The 21,822-nt window shown below is 35.1% G+C and overlaps 1 protein-coding gene across 1 annotated transcript in view; it reads left to right on the top strand.

Annotated features, from left to right (window-relative positions):
- The window catches only part of DPH6 (diphthamine biosynthesis 6), a 165,054-nt gene that overhangs the window by 92,457 nt on the left and 50,775 nt on the right, over positions 1 to 21,822 (top strand). Inside the window, exons 4-5 of the mRNA XM_081830847.1 lie at positions 9,024 to 9,097; positions 13,100 to 13,218. Coding sequence (XP_081686973.1) covers positions 9,024 to 9,097; positions 13,100 to 13,218 — 193 coding nt within the window. The remainder of the gene's footprint in view (positions 1 to 9,023; positions 9,098 to 13,099; positions 13,219 to 21,822) is intronic.

Raw genomic sequence — 21,822 nt, 5'->3', positions numbered from 1 at the left:
CATTAGAGGATTTTCAGTCAGGGAGCATGTTCTGGCTTATATTTTGAAAGATCACTGGTTACTTTGTGGAAATAAACTATAGTGAGGAAGTGTGGACTTAGGGAAGCCAGTTAGAAAACTATTGCAATAGTCCAGTTGAGAGTGATGGTGATTAGGACTAGTGGTAATGGTGGAGGAGATGAGAAGTGGTTGGATTTTGGAAGTTTTTGGAAGATGGAGCTAATAGAACTATTGCTTGATTGAATGTAGGTCATAAGGGAAAGAAAAATCATGAATGACTCTAAGATTTTTGACCAGAACAATAATATACATGCAATGTCATTTCCTAAGATGAGGAGCCATATGGAAGGACCTCTGGGTACGATGGGTATATGTGCCTGAATCAAGAGTTTTGATTTGAATCTGTTCAAGTTTGAGATACTTAGTAGATATTCAGATGGGCATTAGAGCAGACATTAGGACTGTGGATCTCAGAGAGGCAGGAGTTACACAGATTGTATTTAGAGCCATACAACCAGATGAAATCACTGGGGGATGAATATAGCTAGAGAAGGGAAGAGAGCCAAGGACTGAACTCGGGGCACTTTAATTTTTAGAGGTAATGAAGAGGACAAGGAGCCCGTAAGGGAGAATGAGAAACAGCCATTAAGGTAGGAAGAAGAATTCAAGTAAGGTAATGACAGAGAATTGACCATTGAATTTGGTAAACCTAGTGGTCACTGACTGACATGATAAGAGAGGTTTTAATAGACTGATAGGAACTCAAGGTTGCCTAGAGTGGGTTTAAAAGAGAATGGATGATGAGGAAATGGAGAAAAACATATATGCTCTTTGGAAGAGTTTTACTTTAATAGAAATAATGATACCTGGAAGAGGACATGAGTTTTTGGCAGCTATCACAGCATATTATATAATGATGAACCAGGAGTAAAAATTGATGGTGCGGGGGAAAACAAAAATAAAAAGTTTAGTCCTTAAGCTGTCTAGATGGATTGGGATCTCATGCAAAGGGATGCTTAGGAGCACTTAGGGCTTAGGAGACCATTTTCATAGGAGGAGGCAGAATCTATAGGTAACAGATACCGATAGCTTGATAGAGTTAATGATCCTTAGATCTTTCAGGCTTTTATGTTCTTTCTTTTCTAAATGTTTAGAATGGTTTCCCAAGAGCAGGGAAAAAATCACCTATGTATTCTGGATGGTTATGCTTAATTAAAAACACAATACAACAAAAGGAAAGAAATGCTGAAGGTCAAACCACAATCCTCTGCCTTAAGAGTGCAGTGCCGATTTGTGAAATATAATTGCAGAAAAGTCTAAGAAGCTTACTAATATCTCCCAACTTAAAAAGACAAGGATTAGACATGCACTAACAGGTATTCAGACATATTCTGAAGGTGCTATAATTAAAACAATGTGTTGCTGACCCAGAAATAGTCAAATCAGTGGAACAGAACAGAATGTACACAGAAGACTTAAACGTGTATAGGAATGTGGTATATGATAAAGTTGACAGTGAAAATTGGTGGGGAGGATTCTCTACATAAAAAATGATATTGAACAATTTGCTGACTACTTAGAATGATAGAAATTTTGATCTTTGGTATGTCTTCCATGTACTAATTTGTTTTTATTGAGGCCTGTCTGCCAACCATACCTGTGTTCTTTCTTATATATGTAGTACCACGTGCTGGGAATAATGAAGCTGTGTTTGTGCCGGTTTGTGAGTATGTGTTTGCTTTTGCAACGGTCCCTGTATCATTACAACTGGCCATATTGTTCAGATAGCTGCCTGGACTCACTTCTCAGCAGTCTTGCTTGTGTCTCACATTGACAAAGATTGGGGGAACCGGTGCTCTAGGCAACAAATGACCCTGTGATGTGTGTTTAGCTGATTTTGTAAATATCTTTTAGCATTTTTTATTCACAAAACAAAGAAGATGATGATAGTCTACCTTAGAGCATTTTTACAAGCAATAACTAATATAAATGTTTAATGGTATTATGCACTGCTGTTTCTAGTACTCAGTGATGCTATCGCTGACTTCACTATTTCCTGAGTTGAACTAACACATCTATCATTGATAGTGATGATGTTCTAAGCTGAGTAGTGTCCACTAGTGTCTGAGCGCTCCTGTGGCTCAGCAATATGCCCGGCTATTGAGAGTGCAGTCTTTGTCTCTAACTTATTACTGACATTTTTATTTTTTATTTTTATCTTCTCTGCCTTTGTTCATCTAGATGACAAGAATGTAATTTAATATGTGTCCACTCTCAAAATTCTATGAGTTGTGTTGAATTTAGCAATAGATATTCATTGTTAGATTCATCAGTTATTTTACTAAGGACCTGAAATTCATTTTTTGAAAAATTTGGCAGTGGTACATGTCAAATATTTCATTCTTGCTTTCATCAAACATGACTGCAGCTTCCCCCACAGTAGTCATAACTAACTTATTAATTGGAAAATACAGTGGTTCTTTTGAACTTTGTACAGCGTGTGACACTGTGTATATAAGCAAGAGCACAGGTGTGGTTGGCAGACAGGCCTCAATGTAAAGGCTGCTTATTCTGTTGACCAGCTGTGTCAACTTGAATGGAATGATCTTATTTTTTCACATATAAAATCAGTTTAATAGTATTTTGGATTGCTCTAAGGAATAACCAAGAGAAGATATACAAATTACTGAGCACAAATTTTGGTATATAGTAGGCACTTGGTAGTATCTTTCCTTTTCATCAGAATAGTATTTGTGCGTACACCATTACTCTGTCCTTGCTGCGTCTCTTTTTTTTTTTTTTTTTTTAAGATTTTATTTATTCATTTGAGAGAGAGAGAATGAGAGACAGAGAGCATGAGAGGGAGGAGGGTCAGAGGGAGAAGCAGACTCCCTGCCGAGCAAGGAGCCCAATGCGGGACTCGATCCCGGGACTCCAGGATCATGACCTGAGCCGAAGGCAGTCGCCTAACCAACTGAGCCACCCAGGCGCCCCGGTTGCTGCGTCTCTTATTATCATGACCACTCTTTCCCAGTGTCTTCACTGAAGTCTCTTTCTTACATTTACATTTACAGTCCTTACATTTTACTGTACCCTCACAGTCTTACACTGAGCCCTCTTCTCACTCTATGTCCTGCTTCTTGGGATTCTTGTTTGCTCCTGCAGCTTTAAGTTCTCTTATATGCTGATAACACCCACATCTTTTTCTATACTCTCTTGAGCACCAGAGTATTCAATATACCTAATAGTCTTTTCTACTTTGGATACCTAGCAAACAAACTGAAAAAACATACGCAAAGCTAAATAAACTCAGTATTTTGTCTTAAGACATGTAGTTCCTAGCTAGTAGTCACTTGGTCCCACCCTCTGTGTGTGCTTCTGGTCTCTGTGCTGATGGTTCCCAAGTTTTATTAATTTTGTCTTTAAATTGTTTTTGGAATTTAGCTTCTTATCTCCATCCTTCAATTCTTTCAGACTAAGCTCCTTCTCTTTCTCTACTCTCTAGTTTACCCTTAACACTGTCACCAGTCTTGTCATTCCACTTGTAAGTATGATCATTACTTATTTCTTAAAATCCTTAGCACAATCCAAGAGAAATGAAAATATATATTCACACAAAGACGTATAGGAAAATTCACAGCAGCTTTATTCACAAGAATCCCCAAACTAGAAGCAAACCAAATATCCATCAACAAAAGAATGGATAAACAGATGTGGTATATCCATACAATGGATTAAAATGGAATACAAAGGAATGAGCTATGGATACACACAACATGGATCAATCTCAAAATCATACTCAGTGAAAGAAGCTAGAAACAAAAGGATATATATTGTATCATACTATATATGTAACATTTGAGAAAGTGCAAACTAATGCACAATGACATAAAGCAGATTAGTAGTTGCCTGGAGCCAGGAGTGAAGGAAGGGTTGGACTGCAAAGAGGCACAAGGTATCATTTGGGTATTATCAAAATGATTCGTACCTTGATTGTGGTGGTAGTTTCACTGAAATATACATTTGTTAAAACTCAATAAATTATGCACTTTAAATGGATACAGTTTATTGTATGTAAATCGTGTCTCAATAGAGTTATTTTTAAAAATCTGTACAGGGAAGGGCCCTTCATTGCCTTCAGGTTGCAGGCCACATTTCTGAACAGACTGATCCCAAACTTCCTTTTCTAGCCTTTTTTTCCTTCCATTTCTTAATATGTGCTTTCCACTGCAGTTACTCCATACTGTTGACCATCCCTTATATGTCAAGCCCCTTATTTTGTTGCTTAAGTGAATACCTAAAGAACAATGACAATTGGCATTATTGTTGGAGAGGGTTACACGACTGGTTAAGCTTGGCAATATTACTTTGGTGAGCACTGTGGTATAGTTCTCCAAGCTAGAGACTTGGGTTTTTGTTTTTTTTTTATCTGAATTTTTTTTATTATGTTATGTTAATCACCATACATTACATCATTAGTTTTTGATGTAGTGTTCCATGATTCATTGTTTGCGTATAACACCCAGTGCTCCATTCAGTACCTGCCCTCTTTAATACCCATCATCAGGCTAACCCATCCCCTCACCCCCCTCCCCTCTAGAACCCTCAGTTTGTTTCTCAGAGTCCATAGTCTCTCATGGTTCCTCTCTCCCTCCGATTTCCCCCCCTTCATTTTTCCCTTCCTGCTATCTTCTTCTTCTTCTTCTTTTCTTTTTTTAACATATAATGTATTATTTGTTTCAGAGGTACAGGTCTGCGATTCAACAGTAGAGACTTGGTTTTGACCATGTAACAAGAAGTTGTCAGTCTCTCTGATAGTATAGATTAATATAAATCAAATTTGTTTAAGACTGTGTAAACCAGAATGTCAGTTCATTCATTTATAATGTAAGGATTTGTGTTAAAAGGATGAGAATGCTTGTTTTGATGGATTAGTATAATCTTTCTGGGTTTGAAAGTAACAAGGCAACCTAAATTAAAGTCTAAAGGTAGCTCAGTGGTCATAGAATCGTATCATACGAAGGTGGTTTGAATGTGGCCAGATTTATAGATCCCGGATTCTTGTGTTAACTATTTTCTCGAACACATTCATTTTTTATTTCCATTATGGCATTGGGTGGTTTATTTGGCTCTGTCTTCATGCAGCCTCAGTTTATCTTTGATTCTAGTAGTCATTTTCTCTGTTTCTTAGTTGACACTTCCACTGCTATTATTTTGCTGCTATCGTTAATTTAGTAACTTTTTTCCCCAGGAGATACAGGTCATGGGTCAAGGCCTGAGCTTATTAGCTTCATGGAGTAGATTGACTATGTTAGATTTTTATCTTTTAAAGGTCTATTTTGCCTTTCCTTGAAGTTAGTAGTATGTTCTAAATGGTTAAGGATTCAACAGAAGTCTTACTTACCCTTGATTTATTCAGGACTCACTATGTTGGAAAAGTTTGTTGTAACTGGACTGTAGAGTTGAGTGTTAAGGGTTATATATTAGTCATGGTTCTCTAGAGAAACAGGGAACTAAGGATATATAAAGATGTACAGAAAGAGATTTATTATGAGAGATTATCATCTGATTATGGAGGCTGAGAAGTCCTATGATCTGCCATTTGCAAGGTGGGGGCTCCAGAAAGCTGGTGGTGTGGTTCCAGTCCAAACCCAAAAGTCTAAGAACCAGGGCAGCCATTGATATAAATTTCAGTGCAAGTTCTAAGGCCCAAGAACCAGGAGTGCCAATGTCTGAGGGCAGGAGAAGGTGGATATCCTAGCTCAAGCAGAGAGTAAATTCATCCTTCCTCTACCTTTTAGTTCTATTCAGGACTTCTGTGGATTGGATGATGCCCACCTCAATGGTTAGGATTATCTTCTTTATTCAGTTTACCAATTCAAATTATAAAAATCTCTTCCAGAAATATCCTCACAGAAATAATATTTTACCAGCCCACTCATGTTAACAAGTAAAATTAACCACCACAGGTTAGTAGGCTAGTGTTGAGGAGTGATAATGAGCAAGAAGTTAATGCCCAGGAATGAAGGGTTTTGTCAGTCAAGTTAGGCCTTCATCCCCATTGTAGTAACAGTAGTGTGTGTGGGGGGGGGATGGTAGTAGTTAGTAGTAGTAATAGTAGAAGTAGTAACAGAAGTAGTTATAGAAGTAGCAGTAATAATGAAGAATATTATGATAATGACAGAAGAAAATATTTACTGACTATTTACTAGGTGCTGGACACTGTTATTTATCTGGATTATTTTACTCAGTCTTCACAGTAACACTAGAAAATAAGAACTATTATTATCCTCACTGTGAATAAAGAAACTGAAACACAGAGAAATTATGTAACTTGTTCAAAATCACAGAGCTAGTATGTGGTAGGGCTAGATTTTTAATGGGGGTAGTAGTAATCATGGTTGTTGAACAAGTCATTAGTTAGATCTATATTAAGATTATGATCTCCCAGATGGAGAACTTGACTGTCCTACCATCAGCTCTGCCTTGCACTGTGGTTGTTAACTTTCCTCAGATCACGAGTAGGCAGATCTAAATAGTGGGTTCATAACGTTTGACCTCAACTGTTTATTCTAAGTTATTTTGTATATTTTTCAGCAGCAAAACCAAACTGAGTCTTTAGCTTTATCCCTGTTTCCTGCAAGGGAAGAGCCTTTATACAACTGGACACAGTTGTGTGTGTGTGTGTGTGTGTGTGTGTATGTGATGGAATATTATATATATGATGGAATATTGTTCAGTCATTAAAAAAGAATGAAATCTTGCCATTTACAACAACATGGATGGACCTAGGGTATAATTCTAAGTAAAATAAGCCAGTCAGAGAAAGACAAGTATCACATGATTTCACTCATATGGAGAATTTAAGAAACAAAACAAATGAACAAAGGAGAAAAAAAATAAGACAAACCCCAAACAGACTCTTAACTATAGGGAACAAACAGACTGTTACCAGAGGGGTGGTGGGGGAGGGGGGAGATGGGTGAAATAGGTGAAGGGCGTTAAGAGTACAATAATCTTGATGAGTACTGGGTGATGATGTATGGAAGTGTTGAATCACTATATTGTACACCTGAAACTAATATTACACTGTATGTTAACTATACTGGAATTAAAATTTTAAGAAATTAATAAAAAAAGATTCTCACATTAAAAAAGGTAATGATTTGGATTTCGGCCTAGTTTGGAAGAATAGTCCAAATTCAGTTCGGTATATAATTCTAGAGCTGATTAGTTAGGTATTACCAAATAGAAAATAAAAGAGAAATGATAGAGAATTCCAGAGAAAAAGTGTAGACTAAGAAGAATTAAATAATAACTATTTAGGGTGGTGAACTTAAATGAGAATTACAGAAGGATGGTACATTTTAAATGGATAATAAATGGCAATTTTTATTTTAACAATGTCTTGACTTAAAGTTAACTTGAAGTTAAAAGAGAAAAATACCAGTGGCTCTTGTCTTTTATTTTCTTGATGTATAAAGAAATACACACACACACACACACACACAATATTCAGTACTTGGCATTTTCGTATGGCAGAACTTATAAACAACTATATGGTATAGGAATATAACTGATTTTTATCTTTTGATGACACTGTCCACTACTCTGATCTATGTATTTATTCAGAAACACTATGCCTTGACCTTTTCTAATGAATACAATGACTTTTATGAAAAGAAAATGACTAGGAAGTGAAGAGAAAGGTTATAAGCAAATGCTCTCACAGATTTGCTAAACTAGGGAAGTAAAGGAAATTGCTTTTTCCTGTCATCCTTATCTAATAGAATCATTATGTTTTGGGCAGATATTTCTTTATCATTTTGGAGGGGAAACTTTAAATTGGTTTTATCTCCAAAGACGTGAGAGATTCCTGTTGTGCATTTTGTTGTTTATTTATTATGGCATCCTATTAGGACACACTTGGTTATTTCAGTATGTCTTCAAGTATTACATATGTTTTTATGTGAGACACTATTGCTTTTCTTTGTAGATTTCCAAGTATGGAAAGAGTATAATAGTGAAGTCATCTCTCTGAAGTAGTTTCTTCTATACTCCATATGCTGGGGTGGATTTTCTTCTATGCCTATTCAGAGAATTTCTATTCAGTTTGTTATTAGTAATTACCCCCCAGTCACTTTCTTTACATCTGTTTTCTAGATAACAGTTCCCTAGTGTATACCTATACTGTATATTATTCTTCCCTAAGTGTACTATCTTACACTTCTTTACATTAAATCTCCTCTTAGACCTGTCCTTCTAAATCCCCAAGTTCTCCACATCCATACATGTACTTGATTGATCTCCTCTTCATTTTTTTTATCTATTGTAGCTTTGTATCATTTGCAAACTTGATCATATTTGAATTTACATCTCCTCCATCATTAATGAGCACACTGGGTAGACTAGTCCTCTTTCCTATGAGACTCTGCTGGATGTAGTACTGGGTATTCTCAGTTGTAACTCTGTTGATGATAATTCATTGCTTCCTTCTCATCATGGAATTTTTTATCCACTGTGCTATACTGTTATCCAGGTAATAGCTCTACCATCTCTGTTTCCTGGATGCTCCTGTTAATCACCTTTTCTGAGATACAAATAAAAATCATTGTGTCCCCTTTTCTACTTATGCCATTGCTTATTTTTTTTAAAGTTACTCAGTCTGAGAAAATATTGTCCTTAAATAGAAATTTCTCAAAAATTTCGACTGAACATCATCGAATCTTTAAAAATATGTTAAGTGAGAAAACATTTGAAAGTACCATCTAAATCTTTGCCTTCTCCACAGAAAATACTCTCTAGTTATTTGGATTTAAGTAAAAAGAATAATTATTTTTCCCACAGCTGAGAGCATGACTTAAATCTATGTATTTATTTTTTCTGAATATGGATTGCATTTTCATAAATTATTCTGCTTCAAGATGGTTTTCTAGATGAGACACAGTTCTTTAATAATTTTCAGAGCATGATGCATAGCTACATGTTTATTTTTAAAGTTATATTTTTTCTTTTATTTTCAGGAAAAAGAAGAAGTAGAGGGGATATCAGTAGGTGCTATACTTTCTGACTATCAGCGTGTTCGAGTAGAAAATGTGTAAGAGAACATTAATTTAATTTGTCCTATATTGTATTTTATTTTATTTTTTAAAATTTGTCCTATATTTTTAAATTACATGTATTTGAAGAATGGGAATAAATTAAAAATGTAATTGTATCCAAATAATAAATAGAGAATGTATATTCTACATTCTTCATGGAACTACCTACCTATATTACCTAAATAACAAAAGTTGTACTTTTACTTTTTTTCTATCCTGCTATCATACATGGAGAAAACTCCAGCTTACTTACCATAAGGAAAAATAAATTATTTATAATAAAAAATCAGGACAAAGATTTTTAAAGTCAAAAGTATTGTTTTCAGTGTTTTCTTATTTGAATCAGTATACCTTTTAATCCCTTTTAACTCATCATCATTGGTAATAAAAATCAGGAGTTAGTAAAAGGAATGCAGTGGTATTTTATTTTTTTTAAGATTTATTTATTTATTTTAGAGAAAGGGGGAAGAGAGATGGAGAGGGAGAGAGAAACCCAAGTGGACTCCTCACTGAGCACGGAGCCTGATGCAGGGCTCGATCTGAGGACCCTGAGATCAGACCTGAGCTGAAACCAAGAGTCAGGTGCTTAACCTACTGTATCACCCAGACACCCCAGGAATGCAGTGATATTTTAAGGGGAAAAAAAGCTTATTAAGGAATCTTTCCTTCTTTGGTTTTTAAAATTCAACTCTTGGCCAAAAATATTCATGGGATTAAAATACTTATATAACAAAGCCATTCAACTTTCAAGGACTTTTTAGATTATTGCTCTCTTCATCTTCCTCACCCTCCAAAGGATGTAGCATTGGTAAAACATTGTATCTCCAAATACCAGAATATTTTGGTATTGATCTATTTGGGATTGATCTATTCAAAAACCATAAAGTCTAATGATAATATTGATTACTTAATGTTGGCTTGCAAAACATCACCTAAATTTATTTTTCATTTTTAGTTTATTTGGATAAGTAAAATACTGTATAGAGACTTTATATATAATTATATTAGCAAAAAAGAAAATATGGACTCCAGTATTCATCTTGAGCACAACTTGACCTAGAAATAAGTAATTTTGCCATTCAAAGGATAAATGGAAATCAGAAAAGGGTTGTATTTGTGTAATAGTTTTATATTCTTGACAAGCATTCATATTGACTATCACATCAAAAACTTACATATTAATTGGCTTAAACTTTTTTTAATTGCATTTATTTTATCTCTAATTCTACAGTGAATTTAAGGCAGTCAAAAATCCAAAATTTTTAGGAGCATCTGGCTGTCTCAATCGGAAGAGCATGTGTTTCTTGATCTGCCAGGGTCATGAGTTTGAGACCCACGTTGGGTGTAGAGATTACTAAAAAATAAATAAATAAATAAAAATAAAAATAAAACTTTTTTAAAAATCCAAATTTTTTTAAATAAATGAAAGAAATATAGGACAAAGCATAATTAAATGAAGGGGAATATGAGGATCTCATATTTTGGGGGTATCAGTATCTTTGGAGAAGGGAGAGTGGAGGTGGAAGTCGGGGGAGGTCATATGTGTAGTTTGAAAAAGATTTCCTTACATTCTGCTCGCCTACATTTGAGAACGACTGATCTACAGATGGAGATGGATTGCATATCCCTTAAACCATATGTTAGAAATACTATTTTCATCAAGTTTTAGGTCATATTCTCTGAGAATTATTTAGTTTACAAATCTGTGTTTTTTAATAAGTCCAAGCCCACATGGTTTAATGGGTAGCCAAATTGTAGATGGGGCTGACATTTATTTATGGAAGTTAAAGCCAAATGAAAATGTGCTCCTGATTAGGAAGCTGCCTTATATCTATATGGGAGAAGGGTCCAGAGCATACCCATAGATAGAGGCAAGATTTTTCTTAAAACAATCTCAGGTGCACTTCAACACATGGCTAAAGTACTCTGATTTTAGAATAAAGCATATCTCCAATAATTTTATCCTTGGAAATTTTAAAGCAGTGTTACTAGGAGTCCATTGGTTTACAAACTCAGTTTTGAATTAGCCTGTCTTCAGTTTGTAGTTCGTATTCCATTAGTGTATTTTCAAGATATTCAAGGTATTTAATAAATGTCACAAGCTCAAATGCAGTAGTGACTTACAGAGGAAGTGTATTTGAACCATGATATTTTGAACTGTTAAAGAATTTAAATAAGCAAAAAAGCTTGACTTAAGTCTAGAGATAGTCAAAAGATTATGGCTATCAAAGCAAAAACCAAGAATTTTACAATAAAGATAGGAAGAGAATAAGGTTTTTTCAATTAAAATAAAATCTTAGCTAAAACAGGTAGAGACCAGTTTGATTGGTAGGCATTAAATGCTGGTGGGAGGACAGCTAGAATTATTATGCTTTTGTTACATGGGGACTTTCAGTTTTATTATTTTTGTGTTTATTAACCGCCTCAACATTGCAATAGATGGGACATTTTGCCAAGGGAAAGTATGTAAAACAGTCTGCACTAGGAAGGTTTTGATGTCTTTGAAAGTCAGGGTATATATACATGGAAAAGAAGAGTGATATTTTTAAGGCCATGTATAAGTAAATGACCAAATATGTAGTATGTTTATTAAGTATTGGGGTTTTCTGAGAGAAAGATCATTGTGGGCTGGAGTAGTCAGCCAGGCAAACTTACAGATGCTGGGTTTTAGAGCTGTTTTTTATTTGAAATCTGATCTCAGCCTCTTACTCTGACTTGGGCAAGTCACTTGGCTTTGACTGCCATTTATTGAATATTTTATCCAGGCATTGTACTATTTTCTTTATCTATACTACTTTTAATCAATTATAGTCCTCCTTAAGAAAGTGACATTTAAGCAAAGGCATGAAACAAGTGAAGAAGGTAGGAAGCATGGCTAGTATATTAGACAAGAGTGAGCAGGCTAGTGGTGGTGGGTTGGAGTGAAGGGAAAGTAGTGGGAGATGAGCTATGAGAGCTAACCAGAGTGAGATCCATGTAGGTCTATTGCAAGGATTTACACAGAGTGATGGGGAAAGATTGAGCCGAGGAATCCCATGATCCATTTTATGTCTTAAAAGGATCACACTGATTGCTGCATTGAAAACTGATTTTAAAAGGGCAAAGACAGAAGCAGGGAAAGAAGTTAGGGGGATATGGACATGAAAGATAATGGTGGCTCAGACCTGAGTGTATTGATGAGGAATGATCATGTTGTGTGTTATGGTAGATTGGGTGAGAAATGTGAAGGAAAAAAAAAAAAAGAGGAGTAAAGGATGACTTCACTTTCTAATTTCTTAATCTTCTCAAGAACTTTGAAAGGAGATATTTTTGTTCCTATTTATGAACTAGGAAACTAAAGACCTAAGGTTTAGTTGACCTGTCAAAGTCATGCAGCTAGTGAATGCCAGAGGAGGTTTCAAATCCAGATTTGTCTTGACTCCAAAACCTATATTCTTTCTATTGCACCGTAATGTAAAGTATGTAATACAATGCCTACAGCATATTTGGTGCTCGATATATTGTACTTTTTGTTCTTCTTATTATTTTTCACTCGAAGGCAAATTCTTTTTAAAAATGTCGAAGTTAGAGTAGAATAGTTCATGTAACCATAGGTATTGTAAATTTAATCAATATATGATCATTTTATTAGGATAAATTGATTTGCCTGTTTTGCATATGCTTCACAATTTTGATACCCAAGGAAGTTCTAAGAGCAGGAATAATCATCCATCGGCATTTGGAAGCTTTTTAGCATAGATTTCTAAACTTAGAGTCTTACTAAAATTAATATTTCTAATCTGCTTGGAGATTTCATTTTTATCTGTTTATGCATAGCCTGTGGAAATTAAATATGTTTATGTTGTATATATAAACTTCATTATGCAAAACATGTTTTTTAAGCATTTTAAATGCTAAAATCCTTGAGAGAAGCATTATGTTTAGAATCAAAGTAATTGCTGTGGATCCAAGTATAGAACATCAAGATATCATCTGATTTTTTTCTTTTTATTTTATAGGTGTAAAAGGCTTAATCTCCAGCCTTTAGCTTACCTTTGGCAGAGAAACCAGGAAGATTTGCTCCAAGAGATGATATCATCTAACATTCAAGCAATCATCATCAAAGTAGCAGCTTTGGGTATGTAGCCAGACTTTCAAGGGAGCTGTCTGTTACCACACAGATAATCTGTGTTCACTAATATGCAGTTATAACAGAAAAGGAAGACTAATTTAGAATATAAAAATGTGGAGTCACAACTGAACAAATTGAGTAGGGGGAAGTTTCAAATGGGCTTTTGACCATTTACCAAAGTGATTACAAGTGAGCCTCATCATTTTCTTTTTTAAATGTACAACTGTCTCTAAAATTTTTACTGTATTTTGGTCCTTCGATTTAAGTTCTTTTTATAGGATTTGGAACCCAGGTTGATAGGAAACAGGCAAAGTAGGTTGATTTCTTTCTTTTTTTCTTTTTTTTTTTGAAGCTTCTTAAAATCTGTATTTGGAACATGTGATTTTTTCATATATTTTTTAAACATATTTTGACTATGCTAAAACAGAATGATTGGCTATGTGGTGTCAGAAATAAGCAGAGTAGTAGGTTTTTGTTGGGGTTGGTAGAAAATTATATTTGAGAGAATGTCATTTGATCAGTTAGTATAGACACAACAGGCAGGTGGTAATGTGATTCAAATATGGATATTACATACGAACACACTTAATTTGTTGTTTTGAATTTTTATAATTATATTCACTTTCAAGAAACCATAGGGTTTGAGCTCAATGCATTTATTTCATGAACCTATTACAGTAAATGCCCTGGAGCCTCAGGTTTCTCAAAGCCTAAATCATGTACCTCATTTGCAAGTTTACATTGCTGATCTCAGAAATAACGAGGTCTCAAGCTGTGGAAGATTTTAAAGAAAAAGGCACATTTTAAACAACATTAAAAGAAAGATCCCATAATATTTCTCCTTGGTAAACACGAAGCTACCCTCTCCTTGTTGAAGGTGAAATGTTGTCTTTAGTGGAAAGTGTTATATTGAGAACCTGAAGTTGATGATCTCAGCTGTTAACAAGAGAAAGATCGAGATGGGGTATTCTCATTTTTGAGAAAAGGTTGCTCAGCAACCCTTATGATTGAAGTTCTCACTATAGATATATTTGTCCTATGAGTTTCTATATAAATCTATATAGAGTATGCTCTCTTGCTTTCTCTTTGTCTGTTACTCTTTCTTTTGGATTTTCTAAGATTGCCTACTTTTGTAATGAAGTTCATGTGACACCTCACTGGACAGTACACATTCTGTCACTTTTACTGGAATGGAGTGGAGAATAGAATGGATTAGAACCCAGAGAACCTATCTCATTAGAAAGAAAGAGCCATAAGATATAACCTTGCTGACACCTTTATTATAGTGTAACTGATACTGTGTATTTTTTTCATTTGTATGGAAGTGTGTTTGCCTCTATGGAGTGGTTAGAGATGGTGTTTAACTATATTAAACTTTTGGATGAAGTATAAAACTGAGCTAATTTGTCTTCATTATTCCAATGACAAAAGTATAGATCTGATTTTAACATTTACAGCACATAGTTTCTATTGATTACCTAAAGGTGTGCAAAGAAAAAGTTATTCTTGAGAACAGTGTTAAGGAATGGTTTATTGAGTGGGACATTATTTCTAAGGATGCAGAAACATAAATGATATGAGGTAGGTTTCCAAGATTTCTTCCCCGCCTATTTGAAATTTTCAGGAAGGCTTTTAATCAAAAAGTGGGACAATAGGACCTTTCCATAGGGAGAGGGATTCAGCAGAATTTTGTGGCCTATTAGATTATAGAGTGGTCTTAGAAAAGAGTCAGTTCTACATGGATGAATAAAAATGTATTTCTGGGGGCGCCTCTGTGGCTCAGTCGGTTAAGCATCTGCCTTCAGCTCAAGTCATGATCCCAGGGGTCCGAGTCCAGCATCGGGCTCCCTGCTCAGCAGTAAGCCTGCTTTTCCCTCTCCCTCTGCTGCTTCTCCCTGCTTTTGTGCGCTTGCATACTCTCTCTGTCAAAAAAAATAAATAAAATCTTTAAAAAAATGTATTTCTGATAATTGTGTCACATAACCTTGGTCTTTTGTAGGCATCAGTGAACTCGTGAAATCTGCACATTAACAGCTTAGTGTTTTAAGAAGTTTCTGGGTTTAGACTTATTTAAAGAACCATGTGCACATTGTATTTAAGAACAATCCTGACTTTTAGAAATACTTTTTTTTAATTGTATGAGTATTACATGAAAATATTCTTGGCACATGTTAAATTTTTATAGATAAAGTTTCCATGTGTTTCTGTTCTCTCCTTTCCCTCCAGCCACTCCCTTTCCCAGAGTTATGTGCCAGAGTAATAACTGATCATCTTTCTAAATCACACTTTTTTTTTTGGTATGTATATTTGTATGAGTAGAAATACTATGATTGTTTTATGGGTTTTTTTAATATTACATGAATGGTATTATACTCTGTATTGGTTGACAACTTGAGTTTTACTCAGTGGTATGTCTTAGGGATTTTTTTCTATGTCAGTAAATGTAGATTTACCTCAAGTAGAGTCCTCAAACAGCTAGTGCCTTAGTAGTCATGAGCCTTAGACTAAAGGCTGCTATGAACCTGATCTAATAAATAACTTAACTCATGCCAGAACAAAATCCTAAGCTATTTTTTCTTTTGTTTTTAAATTCCAGGATAGTTAGCCTACAGTGTTATATTAGTTTCAGGTGTACAATATAGTCAACTATTCTGTACTTACTTAGTGCTCATCAGGATAAGTGTACTCTTAATCCCCTTTACCTATTTTGTCCTATCCCCTACCCCCACCCATCTCCCCTCTGATAACCATCAGTTTGTCCTCTATAGTTAGGAGTCTTTCTTTTAATCTCTTTTGTTCTTTGTTCATTTATTTTGTCTCTTAAATTCCACATATGAGTGAAAAATCATATGGTACTTGTCTTTGTCATATGGTATGACTGCTTTATTTTGCTTAGAATTATATCCTCTAGGCCCATCCATGTTGTTGCAAATGGCAAGAGTTCATTCTTTTTTTCTGGCTGAGTAATATTCCATTGTGTGTGTATACTATATATATACAGAACACACACACACATATATGTATATATCTTCATCTATGGATGGACACTTGGTCTGCTTCCATGATTTGGTTATTGTAAACAATGCTGCAATAAGCAAGGGGTGCATAAATCTTTTCAAATGAGTGTCTTCATATTCTTTGAGTAAATACCCAGTAGTGCAATTACTAGATCATACAGTAATTCTACAAAATCCTAAACTATTTAAAGGAATACTATAAAATCTAATACATAGTAATATAAAATTCACAATGCCGGGCGCCTGGGTGGCTCAGTTGGTTAAGCAACTGCCTTCAGCTCAGGTCACGATCCTGGAGTCCTGGGATCGAGTCCCACATCGGGCTCCCTGCTCAGCAGGGAGTCTGCTTCTCCCTCTGACCCTCCTCCCTCTCATGCTCTCTGTCTCTCATTAAAAAAAAAAAAAAAAAAAAATTCACAATGCCTTGCATCTAAATTATCAGGCATGCAAAGAAGCAAGAACATTTGATTGATACTGAGACAATCAGAATAGATCCAGATTTGGAATTAGCTTGCAAGGAAGTTAAAACAGCTCTTATAAGTATGTCAGTATGCTCAAAAAAAGTAGAATTATGATTATGACAAGGAAAATAAAAGATATAAAAGGCCCAAATACAACTTCAAAAATGCGTTATCTGAAATGAACCATGTACAGCAGTTAGACATTGCAGAAGAGATGAGTAAACCCGAAGACAAATAGAAACTGTCAAAAATGAAGCATAGAGGGAAAAAAAGGGGACTGAAAATAATTAAGACAACATTAGCGAGCTCTTAGACTGTATCAAGCAACCTAACAAGTGGTAGAGTTCCAGGAGAGGGAATAGAGAGAATATTCGAAGAAATAATGGCCAAAACATTTTCCCAATTCGATGAAAACCATAAATTTACAGATCCAAAATTTCAGTGAACGCCAAACAGAAGAAACATGAAGAAGATCACAAAGCACATCATAATTGAATTGCTGAAAACCAGTGGTAAAGAAAGAGTCCTAAAAGCAGCCAGTGTGCAAAGATTAATTTTATACAGAAAGTAAAGATAAAAATGTCAGCAGACTTTGCTTCAGAAACTATGTAAACTGGAAGATGATGAAAAGACGTCTTTAAAGTGATGAAAATCAATAAAAGCACCAAGAATTTTATGCTCAGTTAAAATAAATTTCAAAAGGAGGATCAGATGAAGACATTTCAGATGTACAAATGTTGAGAGAATTCATCACCTGCAGATCTGCATTATAAGTAATATTAAAAAGAGTTCTTTGGACAGAAGGAAAATAATAATTGATGAAATTTAATCTTATAAAGGATAAAGAGTAGTGTAAATAATAAATAGAGTAGATAAATTCTAAATCTATTTTAACTTTTTGAATCTCTTTATTTAAAAGATGTGTTAAATTATTTAAAGTAAAATATATAATTGCAGTGGCACAAATAACAGAATGGGGAAAGTATAGTGTATAAGATTCTTAAATTATACATGATGTTGTATAATATTGTTTGAAGGTAGACTGTGATAACTTAAAGTTGTAAAATGTAAACTATAAAGAAACTATTAAAAAAAAACAGTATAGGTAATAGGCCAATAGTGGAGAATAAATTGAATTATTGTAAGATAATCCAGAAGAAGACAAGAAAGGATTAAAAAAAAAAAAAAGCATAGAACAGATGAGACAAATAGAAAACAAAAAGTGAGATGGTAGATTTAGACCTAATCATTTTAATAATTATATTAAATGTAAATGATCTCAACACCTCCAAACAAAAGGGAGCAATTTTCAGATTTGAATAAAAAACAAAAAACTAAGGCCCAACAACTGTATGCTCTCTATAAGAAATGTGCTTTAATTACAGAAACATAGGTTAAAATGGAAAGAACAGAGATATGGTAATACCAATTAAAAAAGTTGAACTGGTTATATTAACATCAGATAAAGTAGTCCTTAGAACAATGAATATTATTAGGGATAAAGCGGGGCATTTCATCAAGATAAGGGGTCAATTTATCAAGAGAGCATAACAATTTAAAGATTCATATATCAATAACAGGGCTTTAAGATATACAACACTAAACTGATACAAGAAGAAATGGACAAATCCATAATTATACATGGAACTTTCAACATCTCTTTTCAGTAATAGTTAAACCAAGTAGACAGAAAATCATTAGGAATATAGGAAGTTTGAACAACACTACCGACCAATTTGACCTACTTGGCATTTATAAAATACTCCATCCATTAACAGCAAACTACATATTCTTTGCAAGTGCACATGGGCCATTCACCAAGACAGACCATATTGTGGATCATAAAACAAATCTCAGTATATGTAATTATACTGAAATCAGGCAAAGTATACTCTCTGACCACAGGAATTAAATTAGAGAAATATATTTTACTGCTACAAATACACAAAAATGGACAAAAAATATTTCATGGACATAACAATATTAACACTCTTAGAGCAGTGGTGTCACTGAAAATTGTAATGGGCAATTGATACACTAGTTAATTAAAATGACTGGCTAAAAAAAAAGAAAAAGATTTCAGGGTTAGTTCAACTAGTTAAATGGTTTTGTATAAAAGGAAGTAATGCCAAGACTCTGCTGGAAAGGTTTCTAGAATTAGGAGGTAGGAATGAGGTAATGGGGCACAGTGCAAGTACACAACTATATATTTTTTCCTATTTCATGGTTTTTCTTTTGTCTTGCTTGATCTGGTGGTCCCAGGGCTGACTTTAAAGTTACATGTACCAAAGGAAAGTATTATCATTGCACTAAGCACAGTATTAATACCACTAAGTTTGACAGTGCATATTCTTTAAGACTCTTTAAGGTTATGTCATAGCTTCACCTATGTAGGCAAATTAAGGTCTGTCTGTAAACAGAGGGCCATGTGTCCTGTGATTCTTTATCTGTCACATTCTCTATCAGCCTGGGAGTGAGTCCAAGGAGATATGTTAACAAGGCTGTTGTTTTTACTGGCCCTGTGGATTTATAACACATCTACGGAGCCAGAAAGACCAATCATAGGGGAAAGGATATGGGTCAAACAGGTAATAAATGGAAATGGAGGGAATCATAGGAGATAGAAAGGCACCTATAAGTGGATTACAATTCCATGGAGGGGTACAATCATGTGACCTCTGTGCCAGGACCTCCGAGCTAGAGAATTTTATGTATCCCTCTCAGATCTGATGCTGACTACCTAACTGATGTCAAGAGAAACTCAGGACTTGTTTTTGCAGAGAAGGGAAGTTGCTGATGTACAGGCTCTACCTGAAGATTCCACCTGGATAATTTGGAGCAACTAAATGACAGAGTGCCACTTGATGAGTCAATGTAGGGGTAGTTCATTGCAGTTACCACTCAGTTACTGGTTTAAAGGCAATAGTTACCATTCTGATCATGCTTCTGCTGACTTGATAATTACTAATGAATTATATAGTTGGAGACTCTGAACAGTAGACTTTGTAGGCATAAATCAAAACAGTATGTTGCTAAGACATCTACCTAGGTATAATGGTAAACAGATTTCTACTGCCTGCCGTAATTTGGTGTAGTCCTTTGGATACAGAATATGTCAATGAAAGTGGAATTTATTTAAGGAAACACCACCCTTGAGGGAGATAGGTTTGGAGGAGATATGTATATCAGTATTACTGATAAGTCCTTTGTGGAGTTATGCAAAATACACTTACGGAAAACCTATGACACCCAGGCACAGCTGTATTTGGTATAATGTACCTATTGATGACCTCATTGGACTTCGTTATTTTTGTGTGCAAAAAATTTTCCTAAATTGCACAGATATTACTAATATATTATGGTAATAACCCATGTTGTAGCTTGATTGCTCTTGCCTCCTCTGTGCCAGATGTTCTGTAGGGATTTGGGGTACTATATCAGACCAAAATAACGTTCCTGAAAGCACATCATGATGAAGAGGACTTGCTAGTCCAAATAGAGACACTAGAGGGAGCCCTCTTCCAGGAAACTGGCTGCATCTAGAAATGGCCCTGGAGGGACAACAAAGCTTTAAATGACTGGACTAATAGAGTATTTACTTTAATGGAACATCATATCCGTCAACGGTGCAGGAATAGGGCTTGTATCCTTGCCCAGGGAAGACTATTTACTATTCTAATCATTATGGCATTTGATGTTTTTAAAGATCAGTGATCAGGAGTATCAGAAGCCAAGCTAAGGATGCCAACTATGGGAATACTGTGGTTAGTCTAGATTATGGTGGGACATTACTGGACAGTGTGGCCTTTATGCTTGTTTTCTAATGGCCAAGGTACCAAAGATATAAAGGGAATTTGTCTTTCCCATGGTACATTGGTTGAGATTGGACAGATAACGGAATGACACTGTGTTGTCCTGAAGAGAGCTTCTTGCATAATGACGTCTGGAATCCAATGACTATTAAAGCCTGTACTGTGATGTCTGGGATATAGTTATTTTCTCAAACCAGATGGAATCAAGAATTTATTGAACAGTATGCTCTGGTCACCACCCCAGTTACTATGAATGTGAATGTGCATGAGAAGAGTTGTTTTTGTTGGGCAAGAAATGGAGAACGTTGCTATGATTCTAATTGACCTCACATGCTAATTTGGGCCGCAATATATCCACTGTAACAGGGAAGGACGTGGTCCTGGACCTCTCCCTGATTTGCTGTGTTTTTTCATTGCTGCATGGTTAGAGTTTTCTGAGCTAATTTAACAGAAACTTGGGACCTAGACTAAAACACAAGCATTAAAATATGTAATGTATGACTGAACAGTGAGAACTCCAGAGGGATTTACTTCTCTGGAGGTATATGTTTGCATTTCAAGGATGGGGGGATGAGGCCAGGATCTTAGAGACGTTTATTCCCCCCAGAGAGATTTTGTTTTGTTTTGTTTTGTTTTACATTCTAAAGTGTGAAGACACAAGTCTTTTCCTTTGTATTTTCAAGGAAACTCCAAAGGTAAGGGGAAACAATGGTCTTTTTCCTAAGTAAACATGCAGATTTATTTTTTTTGGGATTCCTTACCTTCTGTAGATGCAATTACTTGAAAGATTACATCTCATTCTCATCACCTTGCTCCTGGGATAAGAGCTGGCGCAGAGAAGAGCCAGAATGGTATTATCTACTTACTATATGTAAGTAGTAATAATCATCTGTTCTGCTCCAGGAAACTCATGTTAGCATTCAGCATGTTTATAAATATAGATATTAAAAATTTAGCAATATATGAAACAATCTCAGAATAACAATGCTGCTACTGCTACCACCAATGATTGTTGAGAACTTTTTACATTTGTTTTTCTGAATTTCCCCTACCATTTTTTTGAGTTCTAGATCTATTTGTTCTGAGCATAAAGCTATTATATACTGTACACTATTTTTTAACAGTTTTGGAGATATAATTAACATATGTAATCCACACATTTAAAGTGTACAATTCAGTGTTTTCTAGTATATTCACATGATTGTGCAATTACCACCATAATCAACAAAAAGAAACTTGTATGCATTAGCAATCATTTCCCATTTTCCCCAACCTTCCCCTCGCATCTGTAGTCCTAGGCCCCACAAAACTACTTTGCAT

This window comes from Leptonychotes weddellii, chromosome 9 (assembly GCF_054177405.1).
Source record: "Leptonychotes weddellii isolate Sample4059 chromosome 9, ASM5417740v2, whole genome shotgun sequence".
NCBI lineage: Eukaryota > Metazoa > Chordata > Mammalia > Carnivora > Phocidae > Leptonychotes > Leptonychotes weddellii.
This window is presented reverse-complemented; position numbering and strand designations above follow the sequence as displayed.